The sequence below is a fragment of the Protopterus annectens genome, chromosome 3.part0 (genome assembly GCF_019279795.1).
Source record: "Protopterus annectens isolate FY-2018-M chromosome 3.part0, PAN1.0, whole genome shotgun sequence".
Lineage (NCBI taxonomy): Eukaryota > Metazoa > Chordata > Ceratodontiformes > Protopteridae > Protopterus > Protopterus annectens.
The window spans coordinates 1,325,295,275-1,325,320,576 of NC_056731.1; the positions used below are offsets into that span (position 1 = coordinate 1,325,295,275).

General features: G+C 43.1%; 1 protein-coding gene across 1 annotated transcript in view; it reads right to left on the reverse strand.

Annotated features, from left to right (window-relative positions):
* Window positions 1-1,950: 1,950 nt before the first annotated feature.
* Window positions 1,951-25,302, reverse strand: part of LOC122796733 (desmocollin-3-like) — a 1,348,840-nt gene continuing 1,325,488 nt past the window's right edge. Inside the window, exons 15-16 of the mRNA XM_044065442.1 lie at window positions 9,764-10,015; window positions 1,951-3,865 (exon numbers count right to left, since the gene is read on the reverse strand). Of these exons, the coding sequence (XP_043921377.1) occupies window positions 3,668-3,865; window positions 9,764-10,015 (450 nt within the window). The 3' untranslated portion in view covers window positions 1,951-3,667. The remainder of the gene's footprint in view (window positions 3,866-9,763; window positions 10,016-25,302) is intronic.

The window sequence follows — 25,302 nt, forward strand, 5'->3', positions numbered from 1 at the left end:
GAAAATCTTTATGAGGTATTTGCTTTCCACAAGTAATGCAATTATTTACTTTTACTGACATCAGTTAAGAGCAAGAAAAACTTTCCCCAACAGGGTACAGAGCTTTTAGTTGAAGATTTCAGTTTCTGAAACTCAAAAACGAAAATTTCAGGAGTTGGCCGACCAGCACTTGCGAACTGCTTCTGCTTTGGGCACCGCACGACAAGAAATACTGATGTAATGGCGTCGGCTGCATGTTTTATACCCCTGATGACCTGACGTCACGGAAGACGGGATAGCAACTGATGCAGGACCCAAGACTTTGTTAATCAGGCCTAATGAGGGCTACCTGGAAGCAGATAACCCCAAATGTAATGACCGCAACAGTGAAACATGAACAACAGCTTTATGCAAGATATCATGAACAAGTTTATCAATCTGTACCATTGCATCACAGCAATATGAACAGATAACCAGTGTACCATAAAATACGTAGAAAAGTGCAACAGCTTAATGCCACCAGTACATTTGGAAAACAGATTGCTGTTTAGCTGGACACTTAAAAATTTGTTAATTTTTATTACAATTCTTACACCTTCCAATATGCACATTATCACTCCTCTTCTTGCTTGACAGCTTGCATTTTAACTATCCAAAGCAGTTCAACAGCAATCTGCCATTTTTAACTGTTACTACTAAGTTATTACACACTTACCTATACAGGACTAAAACCAATCCCCAGAGCGCACACACACAAACACACACGTAAACTGGATAAATCAGTTTAGTTTACCTAATTCTATTTCTATATACCTTTTTTTCCTTTATGTGACAGCATCAAAAATACACAAATTTTTGGAAAAGTGTTGCAAGGTTAAGAAGCTGATGACCACACAAAATGGCACATAATCTGCATACAAGACAACTTTGAACAGAGTGTGAAACAAAGTACATGGGATGAAACAACAGTACAGACAAGACAATGATCAAGATAACAAAATAGAAGAAATCAGAACATTAAAATGAGATAGAAGGATTAACAGTGGGATAGGTTAACGGCTTTAAGTAACTGGAAGGTGTGGTTGACAAGAAGGAAGTCTGAATGAGGAGGTCAAAACTAGAAGCTAATCTGCCAGAGCTTCAGGAGAACAGCATGACAGAATATCAGACGAGTACTAACTTTGTGGGTTGCTAAAACTAAAGCAGGACTTTATACTTTTCCAACTCATTTCAAACAGTATTTCACTAAATTTGTTGCAATCAAAGTCTATTTAGGGAGGGGAAAACTACCAAAAACATCCTAGACTATGCATTTTTCTAAATCGACTGTTTTGAGCTGTAACTCTAGAAAGCAACATTGATTACAAAAATGCAGACATTCGGAAGCTGTATTTGCAATGCTAAGTTCACATCTTTCTCTCTATAAAAAGAACTTCTAGTCAGGGAGCATGACTGTATTTGAGGCAGTGACTTTGCTATCCAAGAAGTCTACAATACAACAAAATACTTAAAATTATGATTGCACACTGATATTTTCCCTAAAGTAAAGGCATGGAGAGCAAGGTAGGATACAAGGCCTATGCTGGTAGAGTCAAAACACGGATTCACAATTTATCACTAACAATTGTGCTAGTAAAACTGAGATTGCTAAATTTTGGGTAAAGACATCTTCCCCTTAGCTCTGAGACTGACCGACCTTGCATAAGTGCATACATATCTTAGGGAATGTGGTGGTGGTCGGGGGGGGGGGGGGGCTTGTCCCTGCAAAAGTCCTGCATTTGTGTGAAATTCATGACTGGTCATCAAATTTAAAAGTTTTCTGAAGTGAAAACTAGCAGTGATGAATACACTGCCATAAATATGCGGAAAATAACTATGTTATGCAGAAAGCAACACTTGAGAACAAAGCAGGAATTTAGATAAGCATAAAAGGCAAAATAGGTGACCCCATATGGTAGAAACCACAACATGTTTTACTTACCAAACACGTTTATTTTTAAAACCTGTAAAGTACATTTTCTTCTAAAAGCTTCACCAGTGACAAGTTTGAACATATAATAAAAGAAAGGCACAGAAAAGTTCAAATTTCACAAGTTGTCATGTACAGATCCCTTTCAGTCCAAATTTCTTAGAAAAATGAAGCAGCATTACACATTAAAATGCATTATAAAATATAACATGCGCTCATACTTGCACATATGAAAATGGTTTTACAATAGCTAAACAAAAGCCTTTCTTGATCTGCATCTACTCTCCAAGTGGCTAAAAGATATGCAAGATGGAAATCCAGTGGAATTTGCATGTGTATTTATAAACACTGTTGTCACCCAATCTGCAAGTTATTTTAAGGGGGTGGGGACTCCAAAAAGTATGATACTTACTAATTATCCATATATTAGGAAGACAGGTCCAGTGACTTAACATCAGTGTTTTCTGGTTCCCTGCCATCTGGTGCTGCAGAAAGGGGCCATCAATCACCCATTCGGCATATTTGCTCTCTCTACGTGTAAAAGCTGGGCAAAGGCAGGTAGCCAATCACAATGTGAAATGGGTGTTTTTTTTTTTCCTCACAAACACCAAAAGTGGTTGTAAACCAGTGCTTTCACAAGCTTTTGGCTTCTGTAAACCCATTTTTACTCAGTTTATCAAAACTTACCATACCTACAGGCAGGATAGATCACTTCATTCTCATCACTCTGGAAAAAAAGCAACTTAAAAATTTGTGTTTCTCCACACAACTGCAGGCCCTCCGGCACTCAGGCTTTAAGTGGGCAACAAGTCATCCAGGACAGCAGACAAGACATGCTTCCTGTGCAGAACATGGACTAGCAAGTTGGGAAAGTAACTTCTACCAGAGAATGTGTCCAGGACAATCGCTAGCAAGACCATAAGATGTATGATATTTTTGTTTGGGAAAGCAACATTTACAATATTATTTTGCCTTCATGACAGCAACCTACATTCCTCTTCTGACTAGTGATGAGAAAATACAATTGCACGTAATGCATCACTGTCTAGACAAGAAAATATTTAGGCAGCAAATTATCACACTGTCCCAGGTGCAGATGAATAAGTACACTTGTATATAACACTTCTGTGTCTAGAAAAAATAAAAAACCTTGAGCAGTAACTTATCACACAGCTTAAGACTCCAAGTGACTGCTTAGTTCATAACACTTTTACTCATCAAAGGCTGTAGCTTAGGAATGTTCAGTCCATCCTATTACCCAAACAACTAGAAGACTACAGGGGTTCTCCTACTTTTCACTTGAAGTCACTGTGCCAGAGACTTTACGTTTCTGGCAGTAAAGCTACTATACCCTTTAAAACAAAAAATACAAAACATCTTTTAGCTGCTACATGAAGGACATAACACAGACAAATTACACTGCAAGAGATGAAATTTAAAAGTCAGTAATATAAAACAAAGCTGTTCTTACATTAATCAATATGTTTAAAAAAAACTAAAATGTAATATTTTCTGTACAATATGTACACATAAAAAGTGCAACATTATTTGTAGACAAACAAGAGGCTGACATTTAGATTGCTGTCAGCATACCATGACAAATACAAAAACGTTCTCGTGCCCTCCAGAGCCTTCTGGCTTTTAAATGGCTGTTCTAACACTCAGAATTCAGTTATACAGTAAATTCTTGCAGCACCATTCGGCTCAGTGACTGGGGTTTCACTTTTTCATACAGATGTCTGCTAAATTCTTAAACCTAGGTCCTAGATTATTTAACATGTCTAGTCGATCTTCATCACCCAGAATGCTGCAACAGCCAACAGATCCAGCAGCTGATCCAGTCCCCTCAAAAAAATATTCACGAACACCATCGTTAGATATTTCACGATCATCATCTTGGTTATTCAAAATCACTTTCTACATAAAAAAATCAAATATTTATAAGTAAATACAGAAGTAAATAAAATATATCAATTCATTACTTCCCATGAAGTGTGAACAGTTAGGACTGCAAAGTATACTCAGTGAAACTACACTCGTGTCATTTTCAGTAATATTTGCTTTTCTAGTAAGAATCACATAAAGAAAGGTTTTACGTTTATCATTTTCCATTCATAAAATCTAGCTCCTACATAAAGCAACTCCCAACACAGACAAATAAACAAAAATACATACTGGTGAGAGGTTTCAGAGCAGGCAGTTTAAATATAGCAGGAAATGCAACGTCACTTTACAATGTTTCTCCACTCCAGTAGTACCAGAAAAAAAGTACAGTTTTGTACCTACCATAAATGTAGATGTTCGAAGATCCACATTGCTGCAGTCCTTACATATGGGTAGTCCGCTGTCCTCGGTCGGCCCGAATACCAAAGTATTAGGTTGACGTCGGTCATGGGCGCTCAGATCTGACATCAGAGCGTCAGGGTATAAAAGCGCATGACCGACGTCATACCCTCAGTCTTTTCTTGCCCCAGATGTCAGAAGGCCCTAAAAAGAAAGGCCACAGCCCAAAAACAGGATACCTCCCAAAACATGCCCAACAACAACCATCACCCAAACCATATAACCATGCCAAACTACAGAGGGGAAGGAGGGAGGGTTGGACTGCAGCAATGTGGATCTTCGAACATCTACATTTATGGTAGGTACAAAACTGTACTATGTTCTTCATCTCACATTGCTGCAGTCCTTACATATGGGTAGAATCCCAAAGCAGAGGTAAAGGGAGGATGGCAAAATCATAAAGCATTAGGGGCTGCTAAATGCCCTGTAATATTGCAGTGGCAAATCCAGCCCTAGACTTAGAATAAAGAGGAAGGTGGCAATGCTTGGAAAAAGTATGTACTGAACTCCAAGTGGCTGCTTCCAAAATATCTTTTGTAGCTACCCCCTTTAGAAAGGCAGTAGAAGTGGCAGTAGCTCTAGTGGAATGAGGTCTGATTCCAGCCGGAATCTCCTTACCATGATGGGAATAACAGAAAGAAATACAAAACCCAATCCATTTAGAAATAGTTTGTTTTGAAACAGGTTTTCCCTGAGAACCCAAAGCAAAAGAAACAAACAACTGCTGAGACTGCCTGAACCCTTGGTTCTGCTCAAATAATAACGTAACTGCCTGTGAATATCCAAAGTATGCAAAATCTTCTCCCCTTTATTTTGGGGTTTGCATAAAAAGTAGGCAAATGAATAGTTTGGTTCAAGGCCACACTAGAAACCACTTTAGGCATAAAGGAAGGATTAGTACGCAAAGATACCCTATCCTTATGAAAAATCAGGAAAGGTTCCACTGCCATAAGGGCCTGTAATTCAGAAACCCTTCTTGCAGAGGTAATGGCCAACAAAAAAGCAGTCTTCCATGATAAATACTTTAACTCGGCCGTAGCTGCAGGCTCAAAAGGTTGTAGAGTAAGTTTTCCAACACAAAATTGAGATCCCAAGCAGGAGTAGGAGCTCTCGTGGGGTCTTATGTTCTTTGCCCTCTAAGAAATTGCTTAAACAAAGGATGGGAAAATAAAGGAGGGTCACAGTCATAGTGAGCAGAAATGGCTGCAGCATGAACCTTTATCGAGGAGAAAGACAAACCCTTGTCCAATAACTCAGTAAGATATTGAAGAGAAACACTTAAATCAGGCTTGGAAACATCAAAGTCCTTCGCTTTGCTCCAAAGAAAAATCTCCTCCATTTATCAGCGTAAACTTTCCTTGTACTAGGCCTTCTGGCCTCCAAAATAACATTCAAAACTTGTTGTGGAAGCTGAGACCCTCCACGGTCTAAAACAGAATATGCCAGGCTGTGAGATGCAGAGACTGAATCTTGACATTGAGGAAGTGATTGCCCTCCTGAGACAAAAGATGCGGAATCAAAGGCAGAGGCCATGGAGGCTCCGTACCAAACTCCTCAGTAGTGGGTACCAGTGCTGTCGAGGCCAATCCGGCGCTATCAGAATCATGGATGGCTTGTCTTTTCTGGCCTTCAGGAGTACCTTGGGAATGAGAGGCAGAGGTGGAAAGGCATAGACATGAAGATTGCTCCAACTGAATGATAGAGCATCCACCTTCCAAGCTGTGGGATGAAACATTTTGTGCAAAACTTTGGCAACTGGTAATTTAGTGGAGAAGCGAACAGATCTATGTCTGGAGTCCCCCATAACACTGTCAACTTTTGAAACACATGAGGATCCAGTTTCCACTCGTGAAGATCCACAATTTGTCTGCTCAACACATCCGCTAAGGAGTTCTGTGCTCCTGGTAGAAACCTTGCCTGAAGACTGAGGTGTAAACTGAGAGCAGTCTCCCACAAAATCATCGCTTGCCTGCAAAGAGGGTACGAATGGGTTCCCCTTTGCTTGTTGATGTACCACATGACAGTAGTGTTGTCTGTTTGAATCAACACCTGTCCTGGGTGAAGTAAATCCTTGAAAGACATCAATGCAAATTGGACTGCTAACATCTCCTTCAAGTTGATATGCAAATGTTGAAGTCTGACAGGCCACGTGTCTTGCACCCATTTTCCATTGAGGTGTGCTCCCCAAGCCTTGTCCGAGGCATCTGTCGTTAGAATCTGACTCGCCTCTGGTCGGGTCACAGAGAGTCCCTTGTTTAGGTGACATTCCTGAGCCCACCACAAAAATTCTTTCTGAATGCAAGGTATTATCTGAATGACAGTGTCTAGATCTTGGCAGTGTTGTGTCCATACATTTTTGAGATACCATTGAAGCTTCCTCATATGCAGTTTGGCATTGGGAAGCACCAGAATACAAGATGCCATGAACCCCAAGGCTTGAAGGACTGTCCTTGCAGTCAGCCTGGACTGTAGAGACATTTGATGGAAATAAAGAGAAAGGCTTCTTTGTTTGTCCGGGGTCAAAAAGGCCATCTGGGAAAGCTGTATTCAGTCTCACACCCAGAAAGCACATGTCCTGAGAGGGTACTAGACTGGACTTTGTTTCATTCACAGAATACCCTAGGCATCTTAACACTACCATCACATACTGTAGATGATGCAGAAGTTCGTCTTTGTGTTGTGCAATAATCAGGCAATCGTCCAAATAAGGATAAATATGTATTCCTCTTAACCTGAAAAAGGCTATCACTGGAGCCAAAACCTTTGTGAACACTCTGGGCGCAGTAGATAAGCCAAAGGGCAATGCAGAGAACTGATAATGTAAATTTCCAGCCCGAAAACGCAGGTACCTCCTGCAACTGGGCCTGATAGGAGCATGAAGATAAGCCTCTTTGAGATCCAGAGTTACCATCCAGTGATCTTTTCCCAACAGAGGTAAAAGCTGTTATAACGTCAGCATTTTGAACTTTGGAATGTCCAGATAAGTGTTGAGGATAGATAAATCCAAAATTGGTCTCCACGTGTTCCCTTTCTTTGGTACTAGAAACAGGCGAGAATAAAATCCTAGTCCCACTTCTGACAGAGGAACTGGCTGTATAGCTCCTATTTGAAGAAGTAAAGAAATCTGCTTGTGAGCCTCTATCCTTTGCCGAGGAGGAACGTCTGGCATGCCTTTGAAAGGAGGCAATGTATGGAAATAGAACTTGTAGCCTCGGTTTATAATGTCCAATACCCATTTGTCCTGGGTGACTAAAAGCCAGTTTTGCTTGAAGAGTGCTAACTTTCCTCCCAAAGGAGCTGCCAGGGAAGAAGAATCTGGCAGCTGGAAATGCAGGTCATTGGGCCTGTTTACGAAAGGACTGACCCCTGCCCTCACCTGCAGATTGTGCAGGTGAACTCCAAGTTCTAGGCCTGAATGTACTGTGAGCTCTGCCCCTGCCACGTCTAGATCTACCCCTAGACTGAGAATCAGAAGAAGGGTAGGTCCACCCCTTAGTAGGCCAATTTCTACTAAACTTTGGAGGTTGCACCTGCAGAAAATCTTTAACAGTCTGCATGGACTTAGCCTTGTCTTCCATTTTCTTCAAAACCTACTCCACAGGGGGACCAAACAAAACTTCAGACTGTAAAGGGGCATCCAGAATTCTAGTTTTAACATGCTCGGACAAATTCTGATCCTTAAGCCAGGCGTGCCTACGAAGAACTGAACCAGTGGCAGCCACCCTAGAAGAGGCCTGTACAGCATCAAAACACACTGCAAAGAATGCTTACCCACCTGTTCAGAGACATGTACTAAATCTTGCAATTCTTTACACTCTATGCCCTCTGCCAAAGCATCCACTTTAGATTTTAGCTGAGAAAGGAGGAAATTCTGATATTTCAACATATGAAACTGGCAATTTAAAGCCCTCATTGCTAAAGTAGAAGAGGTATACACCTTCTTACCCCATCTATCCAAAGCTCTAGCTTCCTTATCTAGAGGAACCGGATTCTTTACAACAGAAGCTCTAACACCCTTAGGCCCCTGACTAATAGTTTCTGGGTCCGCCCTAGGACTCTTATACAGATATTTATGAGCCTCAGGCACCCTGTAATACCTGTCCGGTTTAACTGGCGAGGAGGCAAAGAATCTGGATTAAGGGAAGCCTCCGAGAAAACATCTTGAACAACATCCAAAACAGGAGGTATAGCCAAGGGTCTATGCTGTGGTAAAAACAAGAATTCCCTAAGCCTCTTCCGTGAATCAGAGAAATCCTGTCCTTCCCACTTAAAATGCTCCCTCATGGGATGCAGAGTTTCTGAAAATGAAAAATCCTCTGGAGGAGAAGCAGAAGGAGTGGAATCCTCTGCATCAGAATCCGAATAAGAGGGAAAATCTTGAATATCTTCAGCAGAAGAGTCTGAGTCATCTGAGGCCTGATCCAAACTTTCCAACTCTGGCTCCACCCTGGGCCTCTTATCAGGAGGGGTCATAGAACCTCTAATTAAAGTAATCAAATCTTCTGCCATTTTAAGCATGTGCTTTTTAGGCACAGACCCTGAAGTACCTGGAGGGACACCAGAGGAAGGCAAAACAGACCTGCCCTTAGAAGAAGTCTTAGAAATAGTAGCAGAAGGCCTAACCACCTTAGGCATAGAAGGGAGAACAGTAACCTGAGAGGCCCCTTCAGCTTGACCTGACTCCTGAGAGGCCACATCCTGCAAAATCAAAGTTTCCCCCTGAGACTCAACAGAAACTTCAGCCGGATCCACCTGCTCCACAGTAGTTTCTGCAGGACCGGCATCCGAAACGGACGAATCAACCTGTCTAGGTTTCAAGGATTTGTCTTTGCGCTTCTTCGTGGAAGCGGGCCGGAGGATCCGGCGGCATATTATAATTACACCGCTTACCAAAGACTAACCTAGCACAATCTAACCTTCTTTATAGTGCGCTTATTAAACCTAGCACAAAATCGACACCGACCACGCCGTGGTCCGGTCCCAAACAAGGAATGCAAAGAGAGTGATAATCCCTATGGTATCTGTTTCCCACAAGAAATACAATTATTCACTTTTTCTGACATCCGGAATTAACAGAGGCAAGAAAAAACAAAAATATTTCCCAACGGGGTACTTAGCCCAACTTGGTTTCGGTCTGAAACTCAGAATTCGAAAATTTCAGAACGCCGAACGGCACTTGCAACGCTGCTTCTGCATCGGACCATGCGGCAAAAAAGACTGAGGATATGACGTCGGTCATGCGCTTTTATACCCTGACGCTCTGATGTCAGATCTGAGCGCCCATGACTGACGTCAGCCTAATACTTTGGTATTCGGGCCGACCGAGGACAGCGGACTACCCATATGTAAGGACTGCAGCAATGTGAGATGAAGAACATCAAACAAGTTAATAATGGTTTCATGTTTAACATATAATGAAAGTATTTTTTAAATAAACAAAAAAAAAAACAAAACAAAAAAAAAAACACTTACTTCTCCAATGCGACTCCACATAAATTGCTGCCATTCTAAAGTGGTGAATTTAGAGGTATCAAACCCTTTTGGAATTCGACCACGACCTGGAATACTGCTAAGAGAATGTGCACTTCCATTCATTATAGTCCGATGAACTTCCTCCTGTTTAGTTATACCATTACGGACAGCAACATCAGCAGCAGCTCGGAGAGTACCCTCTCCAGTAGCACTTGGTTCTAAAGATTGCAAAGGAATCTTGACATTGCCATCCTGAATAGAAATTAAATGTGAAAACAACAAATAAGATGAAGAAGGCAGTGCACTCTGAATTAAAAGGGCAGAAAATTACCACTGACAGATGGATAAAATATACAAATCACAATTCCAAGCTCGATATTAAATTTAGATTTTTTTTTGTGTTTGAACATGACTGTTTCCCTGCATTTTCACCAAGCTATTTTGTTATGTTATCGACTCAGCTGTTAGCAAGTAATTAAACGGAGGCCCTGCACTGTTTTAGGAAGACATTAAAACATGGAAATTAAGCATAAAACTCTTAGCAACAAAACTCTAAAGAGCAAAACAGACTTGGTTAAAAGAAAACAAACTTTGTTTAAACAATAACAACACAACTGAATACACGTATAATTAAAAAAAAATCAATAATGGGAGTTAAGTATTTTAAAGTGAGATTACTGAGATTTTTTTTTATACTAAGGAATAACTTCTGATACATACAGAACATTTGGTACACACACTGGAAAAGTAAATTCAGTCCCTTAACTTCATGCTAATGCTAGCAAAAATGATGCTATGGAAAATTATGGTCCACAATAGTCACAGGGCCCTTAAATTTGTAAACTGCCAGACATGCCACACTTCAGGGGATGTGAAGATTCCTAGGTACAGTGACAAGTAGAAGTATGCAGTTCTCAGCACAAACTTCCCTTTGAATGTCCAAAACAAAGTCAGCATAACTTCACTCACAGCCTTGTCTGAGGGTAATAAAAATATGATGCCCAGTTTCAAACATTTTTCACTGTGAAGAAACAGACAGGTATTCATAACCTAAACATTTTTACTACACAATGGAGTCTTCAGAAAGCTTCCATCCAATGTAAAAAGAAAAATTGTGTTTGTTTACTTTTTTACTTGCTCCCCCACCCCAATGCATCTGTAGGCTGTTTCCACAGACTTTCCTACACATTCATTCCCGGATGCCCCACAACTGTTCTTACCACATTTATTGGATATGAACGTTCACTGTGTGGCACTCCCAACTCATCCAGGAGTCATTATCATCAGCAACTCTTTACTAGGGTCAGGGAACAAAGGATTCCATAAGAAAGCAGCTAACATGAAATCCTGGAGTAGTAATTCGTATAGCAGCTAGTACAATATTGCCAGGATGACACGGCTACCCCCTGTACTGACATGAAATTACCTGTGTGGCTTTTGGCTTCTACTAGAGGTCACAAAGTCACCCAGCCCTTGGGATATGACAGCTGGCTAACGACCACTTCATTCTATTTCCCCAGCTAGCCAGTTCCAGCAGCAACCTGAATCCATTCCTAAATTTGGGCTGACAGCAGGGCAAATGGATAACTTGCTTTTCTGCACCATTGGGCTGTCTAACACAACAGTGAATCTTGCAAATTTCCACTCTTACTAGCTAGTGAAGACACACCATGAGCTACAGAGATAACAGGAGTTCTCTCAACCCTACTTCCCCGTCATAGAGCATCACAGCAGCAAATGAAATGTTTGTTTTTTACACAGTCATTCAGCAAACACGTTCTTACCCACCCCTTCTCAACCATTTTGCAAACAGAGCAAACTTCCCACCTTAATCAATCCCACCTCCTCCTTTCAATAACTCAGTTTGATCAGTGCCTCCCATACAGCTGTCATTAGTCAGACTCTCATTTTGCAGTCGCATACTCTTGACCAGAGTCAATTCCTTCACAAGCATGTGACAGAACTTTCATTTTTTACAATTAGTGGGTAAACAAATGGTTCTCAAAGCCAACTACAGCTACCTGCCTAACATGCATGCTACCAGTTCAGTCCACCCCCACAACCATGTGCCTTTGTGACGTCTGGCTATATACCTCACTGGACTGCCACCAATTAAATTATATACCTTACTGCCCTGAGTCAGTAACAAAGGAGCTTAAATCCTCACTATTGATTCCAATATGAGACTGCCACCTAAACAGAAATAATATTTCACAAATTTCCCCTAAGAGCACAAAAGAAGCACGCTCTATTTTTCAGGGATCGGACTAAATACCTCTGCCCTCCCAAATGTATTTTCCTTACTACACACTTCAGAGCAATGTGTCCCACTTTAGGTCTTCTGATACACTCACACTCAAAATCTCACACATCCAGCCAAACACTTCTGAGAAAGCCTGACGCAGATTTCCAGCTGTGTCTCTTTCCCAAAATAAATACAGAAATGCTACTGCCAATCAGAAGGTCTTCATGCCCTTCAAAAGGAGCGTCCAATTATGAAAATTAATCATCAAAATAAATGATAGCTATGACCAGATTAGCCAGGCCTCCGGGTGACCTAGAGAGTATCAAACATGTAGAACCATTCTCTAATCTCTAAAGAAAAATACTGGTTTCCAGCCACAATGTAAAATAATGAAAGAAGTAAAAATTATTACAAAATTAAAAAAATCTATAACTCTCAACAACCATTAGGATTCAGTCACCAGAAAAGTAAATCAAACTGCAGGATAAGAATCCATTATTCAAGGACAAATATCTTAATAACTAAACTTTCCTGATCTAACTAAAGAAATTCTGTCCCTGATCTACTCTAAGATAAAACAGCACAGCCAAGGCAAGCGTACAGTTTTCTTGGTGGGTTCTCTTTTCTTGGTGTTCACTGACTGCTCAGTACTTGACAAACTACACAGATCCACAGTCTCAACTGTCTAATTTCAAAATATAACGGACAGCTGTATTTTTCCGTCAATCAGCTGTTTAAAACTTCTAGTAACAAGGAACATTCCAGTGACATCACTCACTGATCAGCTGATTCTCCACAGTTTGTACTTTAGAATATGTCCCTCTCAAATATGCGCAGTTAGAACTGTATCAAAGCAGTGACAGATTTTCTAAACATTCTGTTTAAGCAAGGAAAGATTCAATAATTTAAAACTTGTTTCACAAATAGGCATGCTGGCATACAATACAAGCTAGTCTGACAGCATGCATAAATCTCTGCCAGACATGATAACACAGAAAGTACAGTTGTGTACACTTACCATAAATGCAGATGTCTGAGTGTATTCACTGCTGCAGCCATCACATTTGGGTTATCTGCTTGCAGTAGCCCTCAGTCGGCCTGATTAACAAAGTCTTGGGTCCTACGTCGGTTGCTGTCTCTTCTTCTATGACATCAGGTCGTCAGGGGTATATAACATGGAGCCGCCTTCATTACATCAGTTTTTCTTGCCCCAGATGTCAGGTGCCCCCCTAATGGGAAGCAATTAAATCTATAAATATACAAGGTTATACACCTCCAACAAAAAAGCAAATACACCAAAAAGCTTTTAAGCATTGAAAAGGAGAGAAGAGATACAGCCAAATGAATTCAGGGGGGCTGGAGGGAGGGTAACCAGGACTGCAACAGTGAATACATTCGAACATCTACATTTATGTTAAGTGTACACAACTGTACTATGTTCTTCGTGTTTTACTGTTGCAGTCATCACATTTGGGTAGATTCCCAAAGCTAAAGATGGGAGGAGGAATTTAGACAGCATTAGGATCAGCTATAAGGCCCTGCAAAACTGCAGTGGCAAAGCCAGCTCTGGATTTAGAGAACATTTTGCAACTGGTAATGTTTGGTGAAAGTATGTAGAGAACTCCAGGTAGCACCTTCTAGGATGTCCACGATAGGTACGCCTATGAGAAAGGCTGTAGGGATAGATGCAGCCCTGGTGGAGTGGGGTCTGATCCCCTGTGGGATATGTTTTCCATGGTGCTTATAGCAGAAATTAATGCAATGGCCTATCCATTTGGAGATGGTCTGCTTTGAAATAGCCTTCCTCTCTGTCCCTGCAGCAAATGCGACCAGCAGTTGTTCAGATTTCCTTTGAGATTTAGTCCTGTCCAATTACAATCTAAATTGTCTGTGCACATCTAAGGAGTGCAATATCCGTTCCCCTTTGTTCTGTGGATTAGGAAAGAAGGTTGGCAAATGAATGGACTGATTAAGGGCCACACTGGATACCACCTTTGGCATGAAAGAGGGATTGGTCCTGAGGGACACCCTGTCCGCATAAAAGATGATGAAAGGCTACACTGCCATAAGGGCCTGTAATTCAGATACCCTTCTTGCTGAAGTGATGGCTAAAACTAAAGCTGTTTTCCAAGAAAGGAATTTTAAATCTGCAGTAGCAGCTGGCTCGAAATGAGGAAGGGTGAGTTTTCTCCATTACAAAGTTAAGGTCCCAGGCTGGAGTTGGAGCTCTCATGGGTGGTCTTAAATGTTTGGCCCCTCTGAGGAACGGCTTGAGCAGCGGATGAGAGAAGAGGGGAGGTTCTGTGTTATAATGAGCTGAAATGGCTGAGGCATGAATTTTTTTTGAGGAAAAAGACAGGCCCTTGTGAAGCAGCTCAGTTAAGTATTGTAAACTCTGAGGTAAATTGGGCACTGCTGTGCTCATCCCCTTGAGATTGGTTCTAGGCACAGAATCTTTTCCATTTTTCAGCATGTGATTTTCTAGTACTAGGCCTCCTTGCCTCTAAAATGACATTCAGCACTGGTTTACTGAGGGATGGTAAAGGAGAGCTTAGGTAATTAGCCAGGCTGCTAGGTTCAGTGTTTGAAGCAGAGGGTGCAGAATCTGGTTCTCCTGCTGAGACAGCAGGGTAGGAGTCTGAGGCAGGTGCCATGGGGCCAACAGTGACACACTGCACAGGAGGGGGTACCAGTGTTGGCATGGCCAGTCTCGTGCAATCAAAATCATCCTTGGTTTGTCTTGTTTGATCTTAGTACTTCGGAGAGCAGAGGCAGAGGAGGAAAGGCATAAACTGATAGTTTTTTCCAGCGGAAGGTCAGAGCATCCACTTTCCAAGCTTGTCTGTGGGGAGTCCTTGTGCAAAAATTTTCCAATTGATAGTTCTGGGGGGAGGCAAACAGGTCTATATCTGGGCTCCACCATTTGCTTGCCAACATGTTGAAAATCCTTGGTTCCAGTTTCCACTCATGTGGGTCCATGAGGTTTCTGCTTAGTCCATCTGCCAGTGTATTTAGTTTTCCTGGCAGGAATTGAGCTTATAGATGCACTTGGTAGCTCAAGGCTGTGTTCCATAATGCCATGGCTAGTCTGCAGAGGGGGTAAGAATGTGCACCCCCCTGCTTGTTTATGTACCACATAACAGTGGTGTTGTCCGTCTTTACCATTAACTGTCCTGGAAGAATGTGGTCCTTGAAGGCAGTCAGAGCATTCTGTACAGCTAACATTTCTTTTTGATTGATGTAAAGGTGCATTTGAATTGGGTTCCATTTGCCCTGAATGCACTTCCCTCCGTGTTGCGCCCCCCATGCATAGTCTGATGCATCTGTTATTAGGGTCCGGGTGGCAAGGGGTAGTGTAAATGGTAGTCCCTTGTTTGGATGGCAGGCCTCTGCCCACCAAAGGAACTCTAGGCGTAGGAAAGGTATGATAGGAATCACTGCTTCTCGATCCTGAGAATGTTGACACCATAGGGTTTTTAGATGCCACTGTAGTTTCCTCATACGCAGTCTTGCATATGAAATTAGAAGAATGCAGGAGGCCATGAACCCCAAGGCTTGTAGTATTTGCCTTGCAGATAGCAGGGTTTTTGTGGCCACTTGTTTGAAGTAGGTTTTCAAGTGAATTTGTTTCTCTGGCGTGAGGAAAGCCATATGGGAAGCTGTATTCAAGCTTGCTCCCAGGAATATAATTTGCTGACAGGGTAGAAGGTGTGATTTATTTTCGTTTATGGTGTACCCCAGAGAAGTTAGCACGCTTTGTACAAAAGCCAGATGATTCAAATGTATGTCCTGGTTTTCTGACTGAATTAGACAATCGTCCAGGTATGGGTATATTTGAATATTTCTTTGCCTGCAAAATGCAATGACTGGAGCCAGGCACTATGTGAATACCCTGGGCGCAGTAGATAAGCTAAAGTGGAGTGCAGAGAACTGATAGTGAGTGTAGCCTGCTTTGAAGCGTAGGTATCTTCTGCAAGATCCCATGCTTGGGATGTGCAGGTATGCTTCCTTTAAATCTAGTGTTGCCAACCAGGCATCTTTGCTTAGCATAGGAAGCAACTGGTGAAGAGCCAGCATTTTGAATTTTGGAATCACCAAAAAGGTGTTTAGAGTACATAGGTCCAGAACAGGACGCCATGAATGGTCTTTTCTGGGTACCAGGGAAAAGTCTTGAATAGAAACCTTGTCCATTTTCTTCTTCTGGTACCAATTGAATAGCCCCTATGCTTAAGAGAAAGTACTTGCTTTTGGGCCTCTGCCCACTGATTTGGAGGTAGATCCGGCCAACCGCTTGGAGTTGGTAACGTGTGGAAGTGAAATCTGTATCCTTGGGACGCTATATTTAAAACCCATTTGTCCTGGTTCCCAGTTCTTTGCATGAAGTGCAATCTTTCCCCCCAGAGGGGCAGTCAGTTGAGAAGTGCTTAGAAGTTTTAAAAAGAAGTCATTGAGACAGTTTACCATAGTGAGGAGTTTATTACTCCCAGATTTGGAAGTGGAGACCCCCCGCCCACTGCTTAGTCCTGTGCGTCCCCTGGGACTGAAGCCTGGGTGCTTTGCTGGATCTGGGTTTGGACTGAAGGTCTGGAAGAGGCAGGAAAGGAACAATTCTTAGAAGGCCAACGCCTACTAAATCTTGGAGATTGTACTTGTAAAAAATCTTTAACATTTTGCATACATTTAGCTTTTTCCTCCATCTTTTTAAGAACTTCTTCTGCCTTGTTGCCAAACAGGCAGTCCTGATTTAAGGGAGCATCCAGTAACTTTGCTTTAACATGATCTGGCAAAGATTGCTCCTTAAGCCAAGCATGCCTTCTAAGTACACACCCAGTTACCGCAGCCCTGCAAGATGCCTCTAGTGAATCAAAACCACATTGCAATGTATGTTTACCAACTTGTTCAGCAGAAACATTAAATCCTGTGAATCCTTATTTTCAGCACAATCAGGAATCAACATCATTTTCTGTTTAAGCAATCCAATAATATGCTACTGATACTTTAACATATGAAACTGGCAATTCAAGGCCCTAACGGCCAAAGTTGCAGGAGTGTATACCTTCTTACCCAATCTATCCAGCGCCCTGGAGTCTCTATCAGAAGGGGTAGGGTTTATGGCAGTAGTAGCTTTAACGCCCTTGGGTCCTTGTGAAATGGTTTCAGGATCCGCAGTAGGATTTTTGAAAAGGAACTTGTGAGAGCCAGGAACCCTGTAATATCTATCAGGTTTTCTGGGAGCAGGAGGTCAAGAGTCAGGGGCCATGCTAGATTCCGAAAAGGCATCATCAACAATGTCCAATACAGGAGGTATAGCTAAAGGCCTGTGCTGGGGCAGAAGTAAGAAATCCCTAAGCCTCTTTTTTTTTTTTAGAAACTGAGAAATCCTGACTTTTCCAAAGTACAGTTTTGTACCTACCATAAATGTAGATGTTCGAGTGCTCATACAGCTGCAGTCATTACAGATGGGTTATCCTGCCGTCAGGCGGGTCCTCGGTCGGCCGAATTCCAAAGTCTAGGTCCGGCGTCAGTTGTCGTCGCTTCTTCCCTGACGTCAGTGCGGCAGGGGTATAAAAGAGGCAGCCGACACCATTTTCTTCAGTTTTTCTTGCCCCAGATGTCAGGTGCCCCCGGAAGGAAAGCAAAACATAATGTTATGCAAACATGCAATATAGATAAATCAAAAAACAGTAGTTGCAAGCAAATACACCATAAAAGAATACCCCAAATAGGTTGTATGATAAAGGTGTTTGTCATAAGGCCTGTCCTAAGAGGGACAGAGAGGGGGTAACCTGGACTGCAGCTGTATGAGCACTCTAACATCTACATTTATGGTAGGTACAAAACTGTACTATGTTCATCGTGCATACAGCTACAGTCATTACAGATGGGTAGAATCCCAAAGCTAAGTAAGGGTGGTAGGCACTAAGTGGAACTAGGAGGAGCGAGGATGCCCTGCAGAACTGCTGTGGCAAACCCCGCTCTAGATTATGAGTATAGTGGAAGGTGGTAGTGCTTGGAGAATGTGTGCACTGAACTCCAAGTAGCTGCTTCCAAAATGTCCTTGGTAGGGACCCCCCTGAGGAAAGCTGCAGAGGTAGCTGTGGCCCTGGTGGAGTGGGATCTGATGTATGCAGGCACAGATTTTTCATGAAATGAAAAACAAAAGTGAATGCAGTGAGCTATCCATTTCGAAATTGTCTGTTTGGAAATGGCCTTTCCTTGAGCATCTGTAGCATAGGACACAAAGAGTTGCTCAGATTTCCCGAATGGCTTTGTTCTGTCCAAGTAATAACGAAGTTGTCTGTGAATGTCCAAGGAATGTAGTAGTCTCTCCCCTTTGTTCTGTGGATTTGGATAAAAGGTAGGTAAATGGATAGTCTGATTCAAAGCTACACTGGATACTACCTTTGGCGTGAAGGTAGGGTTGGTTCGTAAGGAAACACTGTCCTGATGGAAAATGATGAATGGTTGCACAGCCATGAGGGCCTGCAGTTCCGAAACCCTGCGTGCTGAGGTGATAGCCAGAAGGAAGGCTGTTTTCCATGACAAGTATTGTAGCTCTGTTGAAGAAGCCGGCTCAAAGGGAGGCAGGGTCAGCTTTTCCAATACGAAGTTGAGGTCCCAAGCTGGAACTGGTTGTTTCCTTGGGGGTGTTATATTTTTACCCCTCTGAGGAACTGCCTTAATAGAGGATGTGAGAATAAAGGAGGGTCTGTGTTGTATTGTGCAGAAATGGCTGAAGCGTGGATCTTGATGGAGGAGAAGGAAAGGCCACTGTTTAACATCTCAGCTAGGTACTGTAAAATTTGAGGTATATTTATTACCCAAGGATTCTGGCCCTTTGCTTGATTCCAGGAACAAAATCGTTTCAAATTGGCGGAGTAGGCTTTTCTAGTAGAAGGTCTTCTGGCCTCCAAGATGGCATCCTGCACCTCCTTGGAGAGGAGAGTCTGTTGGGAAATTAAGGTATTCTCCATACAGCTAGATTTAGGGTTTTGAGCTGGCTGTGAAGGGTTTTGTAGTTGTGCTGGGACAACAGAAGAGGGACTACAGGAAGGATCCATGGTGGGGAGTGTGTCGGGCTCTTTAGGAGCGGATACCAGTGTTGTCATGGCCAGTCTGGAGCAATGAGAATCATTTGTGGCCTCTCTGCTCTGGCTTTTAATAGAACTTTGGTCAGTAGAGGAAGAGGTGGGAAGGCATAGAATGTCAGTGTTGTCCAACTACTGAAGGAGAGTGCGTCCACTTTCCAGGCCTGTGGATGATAGGTCCTTGAATAAAATTTTTTCAACTGGTAATTTCTGTGGGTAGCAAATAGATCCATGCCTGGCTGTCCCCATGCCTGAGTTATCTTTGAGAAAACTTGAGGATGCAACTTCCATTCGTGTGGATCTGTCATATTTCTGCTTAGGTTGTCTGCCAGTGTGTTTTCCTTCCCTGGCAGGAAATGTACCTGTAGTTGAATTTGCAATTCCAGTGCTGTGTTCCATAGGGTCATGGCTTGCCTGCACAGGGGGTATGAATGAGTTCCCCCCTGTTTGTTTATGTACCACATGACTGTGGTGTTGTCTGTCCTTATCAATAGCTGGCCTGGATGCAGTAGGTCTTTGAAGGTCATAAGAGCATTTTGCACGGCTAGCATCTCCTTTTGGTTGATGTGTAGGTGCTTCTCTTTTTGGGACCATTTTCCCAGAATGCACCGATCTGCCGTGTGTGCTCCCCAGGCGTAGCCTGAGGCGTCCGTTGTGAAGATTTGAGTTGCTTGAGGTACACAGAAAGGTAGACCTGTGTTTCTTTGGCATGCTTGAGCCAAAATTCCTTTTGAAGGCATGGAATGAGTGGTATAATTGTTTCCAAGCTGTGGCTGTGTTGAGACCATAAGTTTTTTAGGTACCATTGTAGTTTCCTCATATGCAGCTTTGCACATGGGATTAGTAGGATGCAAGATGCCATGAATCCCAGAGCCTGCAGGACTTTCCTTGCAGTTAGTCTGGTGAAAGCTGCCATTTTGCTGAACTATTGAGACAGTTGCCCTTGTTTGTCTGGCATGAGGTAGGCCATCTGGGTGGTTGTATTTAAGCTGGCACCCAGGAAAATTATCTGTTGAGAAGGTATTAGTTTTGATTTCTTTTTGTTCACTGTGTATCCCAGGAAGTTAACAATTTTATTACAAACGCCAGATGCTGCAATAGAATGCCCTTGCTGTCCGCTTGGATCAGGCAGTCGTCCAGATATGGGTAGATTTGTATTCCTTGTAGTCCGCAGAAGGCAATTACTGATGCCAGGCATTTCATAAACACTCGGTGCAGTAGATAAGCCAAAGGGCAATGCAGAGAATTGGTAATAGGTTGAACCTGCAGGAAATCTGAGGTATCTTCTGCAATCTTGTCTGATAGTGACATGCAGGTATGCCTCCTTGCAGTCCAATGTTACCAGCAAAGACTCCTTGCCCAGCATGGGAAGAAGCTGCTGTAATGTGAGCATCTTGAATTTTGGCACCTGTAGATATGTGTTTAGGATGGACAGGTCTAAGATAGGTCTCCAATCTTTGTCTTTCCTTGGTACCAGGAATAGTCTGGAATAAAAACCTTGACCTTGCTCTTTTGCAGGTACCTCTTGAATCGCTTTCAAATCCATGAGAGCGGAAATTTGTCTTTGTGCCTCTGCCCTTTGATTTTGTGGCAGGTTTGGCATGCCTCTCATTTTCGGAAGGGTGTGAAAGTGGAACATGTAGCCTCTGTCTATAATGTCCAGAATCCATTTGTCTTTTGTAACAACATGCCAGTTTTTTGAAAATAATGCCAGTTTTCCGCCCAAAGGTGCTGCCATTAAAGCTTTGCTTGGCAGGCATAGGGGGAAGTCATTGTGTCGGTTTTCTAAATGACTGTGATCTATCTTCTCCACCTCTTGGGATTGGTGCTTGCCACTGTCTTGCTCTGTAAGATCCTTGAGGTTGTCCTCTACCCCTTGGGCGTCTGTATCTGCCCCTTTGAGGTCTGTCCGTGGCTGGAAAGGACCAATTTTTTGAAGGCCAGTTTCTGCTGAAGCGTGGAGGTTGTACCTGTAGGAAATCTTTCACTGTTTGCATAGATTTCGCTTTTTCCACCATTTTCTTTAGTACCTCCTCAGCTTTAACACCAAACAATACATCTTTTTGAAGTGGTGCATCTAATAATAACTTTGACATGATCTGTGGCTCTTGCTTGAGCCAAGCATGTCTACGATATAACAGACCCGTGACAGCAGCTCTACATGAGGCCTCTAAAGCATCAAAACCACACTGCAAGGTAGGTTTACCCACTTGCTCTGCACCATGCAACAAAATCCTGCAACTCTTTCAAATCTGGTTGTTCTGTTTGTGTCATTTTGCTTTTCAACTGAGATAACAAAAACTGTTGGTACTTTAACATATGGAATTGACAGCTTAATGCCCTCATGGTTAAAGTGTTTCTAATGCTCTGGGTTTTAGCAGTAGAGGCCTTTATTCCTTGGGACCCTGTGAAATAGTTTCTGGGTCAGCAGTATGGCTTTTAAAAAGGAACTGTGAGAATCAGGGACCGGTAATACCTGTCTGGTTTAACAGGGGCTGGAGGTAAAGAATCTGGATTAAGGCTAAAATATCTAAAACAGTAGGGATAGCCAGGGGCCTATGCTGGGGGAGCAGTAGAAATTTCCTGAGCCTTTTCTTGGAATCTGAGTAATCTTGGCCTTCTCAGTGAAAGTGTTCCCTCAATGTATGCAGGGTTTCCATAAAAGAGTGGTCCTCAGGGGACACGAGAGAATAGACTCCTCAGCATCAGAGTCGTCGAAAGGGGAATAGGCATAATCCTGGTCCTCAGAATGTTCTGAGGCAATAGAAGCCTGGTCCTCAGAAGGGTAATCTTCCTCCAATCTGGGACTTTTGTCAGAGGGGGGTTGAGAACCCCTGATGAGAGTTATCAAATCCTCAGCCATTTTAAGCATCTGCTTTTTAGGCATGGGGCCTTGAGAGGAGGTCCGAGGACACTGTTTTTTTAGTTTTCATGGCTGCTAGAGAAAGTGGAAGGTCTGAAGACGACTTCAGAAATGGCAGGCCTGACTAAATTTTGAGTTTCCCCGCCAAGAGTGGCATCGGTATCTGCAGTAGGAATGGAGACCGAGGAGCCTGCGACCTCGGGTACGGAAGTCACCGGTAAAATAGTTTCATCGGTATTCAGGGGCTGCGTAGGCGCCTCGCTGAGAACCAGAGAACCGGTAGTCGGCCTAAGCGTGGTCTCAGTACTCGGTGCGGACCTCGGATGTCGGTCCTTATCTTTGCGTCTTTTGCTTAAAATGGTGTCGGTGTATCAGACGACATGATAATTAAATTTTTGGCCAAAATAATGAAGGGCGAACTCCGCCCGGCGCTTAATGCGCTTATTGAACCTAGCACAAAAGCGGCAGGCCGAGACGTCGTGGTCTGGGCCTAAGCAAGGTATACAGAAAGAGTGGAAATCCTTATGCGGTATTTGCTTCCCACAAGAAATGCAATTATTAACTTTGTCTGACATTGGTCTGAGGCAAGAAAAGTTTCCCCAACGGGGTACTTAGCTTTAAAGAAGACTTCGGCTGAAATACTTTCGTAAATCTCAGGAGCTGGCCGACCGGCACTTGCGAACTGCTTCTGCTTCGGGCACCGCGCGGCAAGAAAGACAGAAGAAAATGGCATCGGCTGCCTCTTTTATACCCCTGCCGCACTGACGTCAGGGAAGAAGCGACGACAACCGACGCCGGACCTAGACTTTGGAATTCAGCCGACCGAGGACCCGCCTGACGGCAGGATAACCCATCTGTAATGACTGCAGCTGTATGCACGATGAACATCGAAAATGCTCCCTAACAGCATGCAACATTTCACCAAAAGAGAAATCCTCTGGGGGGGGCAGAGGGAATAGAGTCCTCAGCATCAGAATCCTCATATGTAGATAAGGGTAAATCCTGGTCATCAGGGGAAATAGAAATTTCAGAATCCTGGTCAGAAGTATCATAAGCAAACTCAGTCCTACGTCTCTTAGAGGGGGAAGGTTGGCTTCCCCTGATTAAAGTAATAAAGTCTTCAGTCATTCTTATTTGTTTTTTTTAGGAAAAGAGGCCTGACCATGTGGTCTGGGCATCAGTTTTCTAGGCATGGTTCAAGTTTTAGGCCTTGAAGAAGAGGATGGCATTGGTTTAATATGCAAGTCAGCAGGTCTGAATGCACCCTCAGAAGCCGGTGCCTGCACAGTGGCTCCAGACCCATCCAAGGTAGAGACATAGTACAGTTTTGTACCTACCATAAATGTAGATGTCCGATAGGTATGCATCTGCAGTCATCACATATGGGTTGTCCTGCCTCAGGCAGCCCTTCGGTCGGCCGGACTCCAAAGTCTGGGTCCGGCATCGGCTGATGTCGCCCCTTCCCCGACGTCACAGCGTCTGGGGTATAAAAGCGTCAGCCGACGCCATCTTCCTCAGTTTTTCTTGCCCCAGATGCCAGGTGCCCTCTAGGAAGGCTAAATTTGGAAAATAAGCAATAAAAAAATCCAAACATTTGCAAAAATATATGTATGCAAAAACAAATACACCATAATAGATCCCCCCAGCTAGGTAATAGAGAGGTAAGCACCCTAGGAATACCACAGAGGGGAAGGAGGGAGGGTAAACCTGACTGCAGATGCATACCTATCGGACATCTACATTTATGTTAGGTACAAAACTGTACTATGTCCTTCAAGGATGCATCTGCAGTCATCACATATGGGTAGAATACCATAGCCAATCTGGGGGTGGAGGTACTAGGAAAAGGATGGTGTAGCTAAGATACCCTGCAGGACAGCCATAGCAAAACCTGCTCTGGATCTGGAATATAAAGGTAAATTGTAATGCTTGGCAAATGTATGCACGGAGCTCCATGTGGCAGCTTCTAAAATGTCTTTTGTAGCCACCCCTCTTAAGAAGGCTGTGGAGGTGGCTGTGGCTCTCGTAGAATGAGGTCTAATGTTAGCTGGTACGGTCTTTCCATGAAAAGAGTAACAAAAGCGGATGCAATTTCCTATCCATTTTGAAATTGTCTGTTTGGAAATTGCTTTTCCTTGAGTACCAGCAGCATATGCTACCAGCAGCTGGTCAGTTCTCCTGAAACCTTTAGTTCTGTCCAAGTAGTAGCGCAACTGTCTGTGAATGTCCAGGGTGTGCAGCAGTTTCTCCCCTTTGTTTTGTGGATTTGGGAAGAAGGTAGGCAAGTGAATGGCTTGATTCAATGAAACCCTGGATACCACCTTTGGCATAAAAGTAGGATTAGTTCTTAATGAAACTCTGTCCTGGTGAAAAATAATAAATGGTTGAACTGCCATCAGGGCCTGCAATTCCAAAACCCTTCTTGCTGAGGTTATTGCCAGAAGGAAAGCAGTCTTCCATGAAATATACTGTAGATCTGCAGATGCTGCTGGTTCAAATGGAGGAAGTGTTAGTTTTTCCAACACGTAGTTAAGGTCCCAAGCAGGTAGAGGTGGTTTCCTAGGAGGTTTGATGTTTTTAATTCCTCTTAGAAACTGTCTTAGGAGAGGATGAGAAAAGACAGGTGGATCAGTATTGTACTCAGCTGAAATTGCTGAAGCATGAATCTTAATAGAAGAGTAAGACAGCCCATTCTGGAACATTTCTGCCAAATATTCCAGGATATGTGCCATGTTCATCATTGTCGCATCTAGACCCTTTGTGGTGTTCCAGATGAGAAATCTTTTCCATTTTGCTGAATATGCCTTCCTTGTGGAAGGGCGGCGAGCTTCCATAATAATATTCTTCACTCTCTGGGATAGCTTATCCTGAGGAGGAGTCAAGGTATTCTCCACGCTGTTAGTTGCAATGTTTTCAGGTTGGAATGTAGAGTTTTGCATCTGTGCTGTGTCAGCAGAAGTGGCCATAGAGGTAGGGGCCATGGTTTCGTACGTGACATGCTCCTCAGCAGTGGGTACCAATGCTGTCTTGGCCAGTCCGGAGCTATCAGAATCACTTTTGGCTGCTTTGCCCTGATCTTCAGTAACGCCTTGGTCATTAGTGGAATAGGAGGAAATGCATACACTGTCAGATTTCTCCAGCTGAACGAGAGGGCGTCCACTTTCCATGCTTGTGGGTTGTATGTCCTTGAGCAGAATTTCTTCAGTTGATGATTGTGGGGGGATGCAAATAGATCTATGTCCGGGCTCCCCCAAGATTGTGTTATCTGTTGAAAAATGTCTGGGTGCAGCATCCATTCGTGTGCATCCATGATATTTCTGCTTAAGCTGTCCGCCAGTCTATT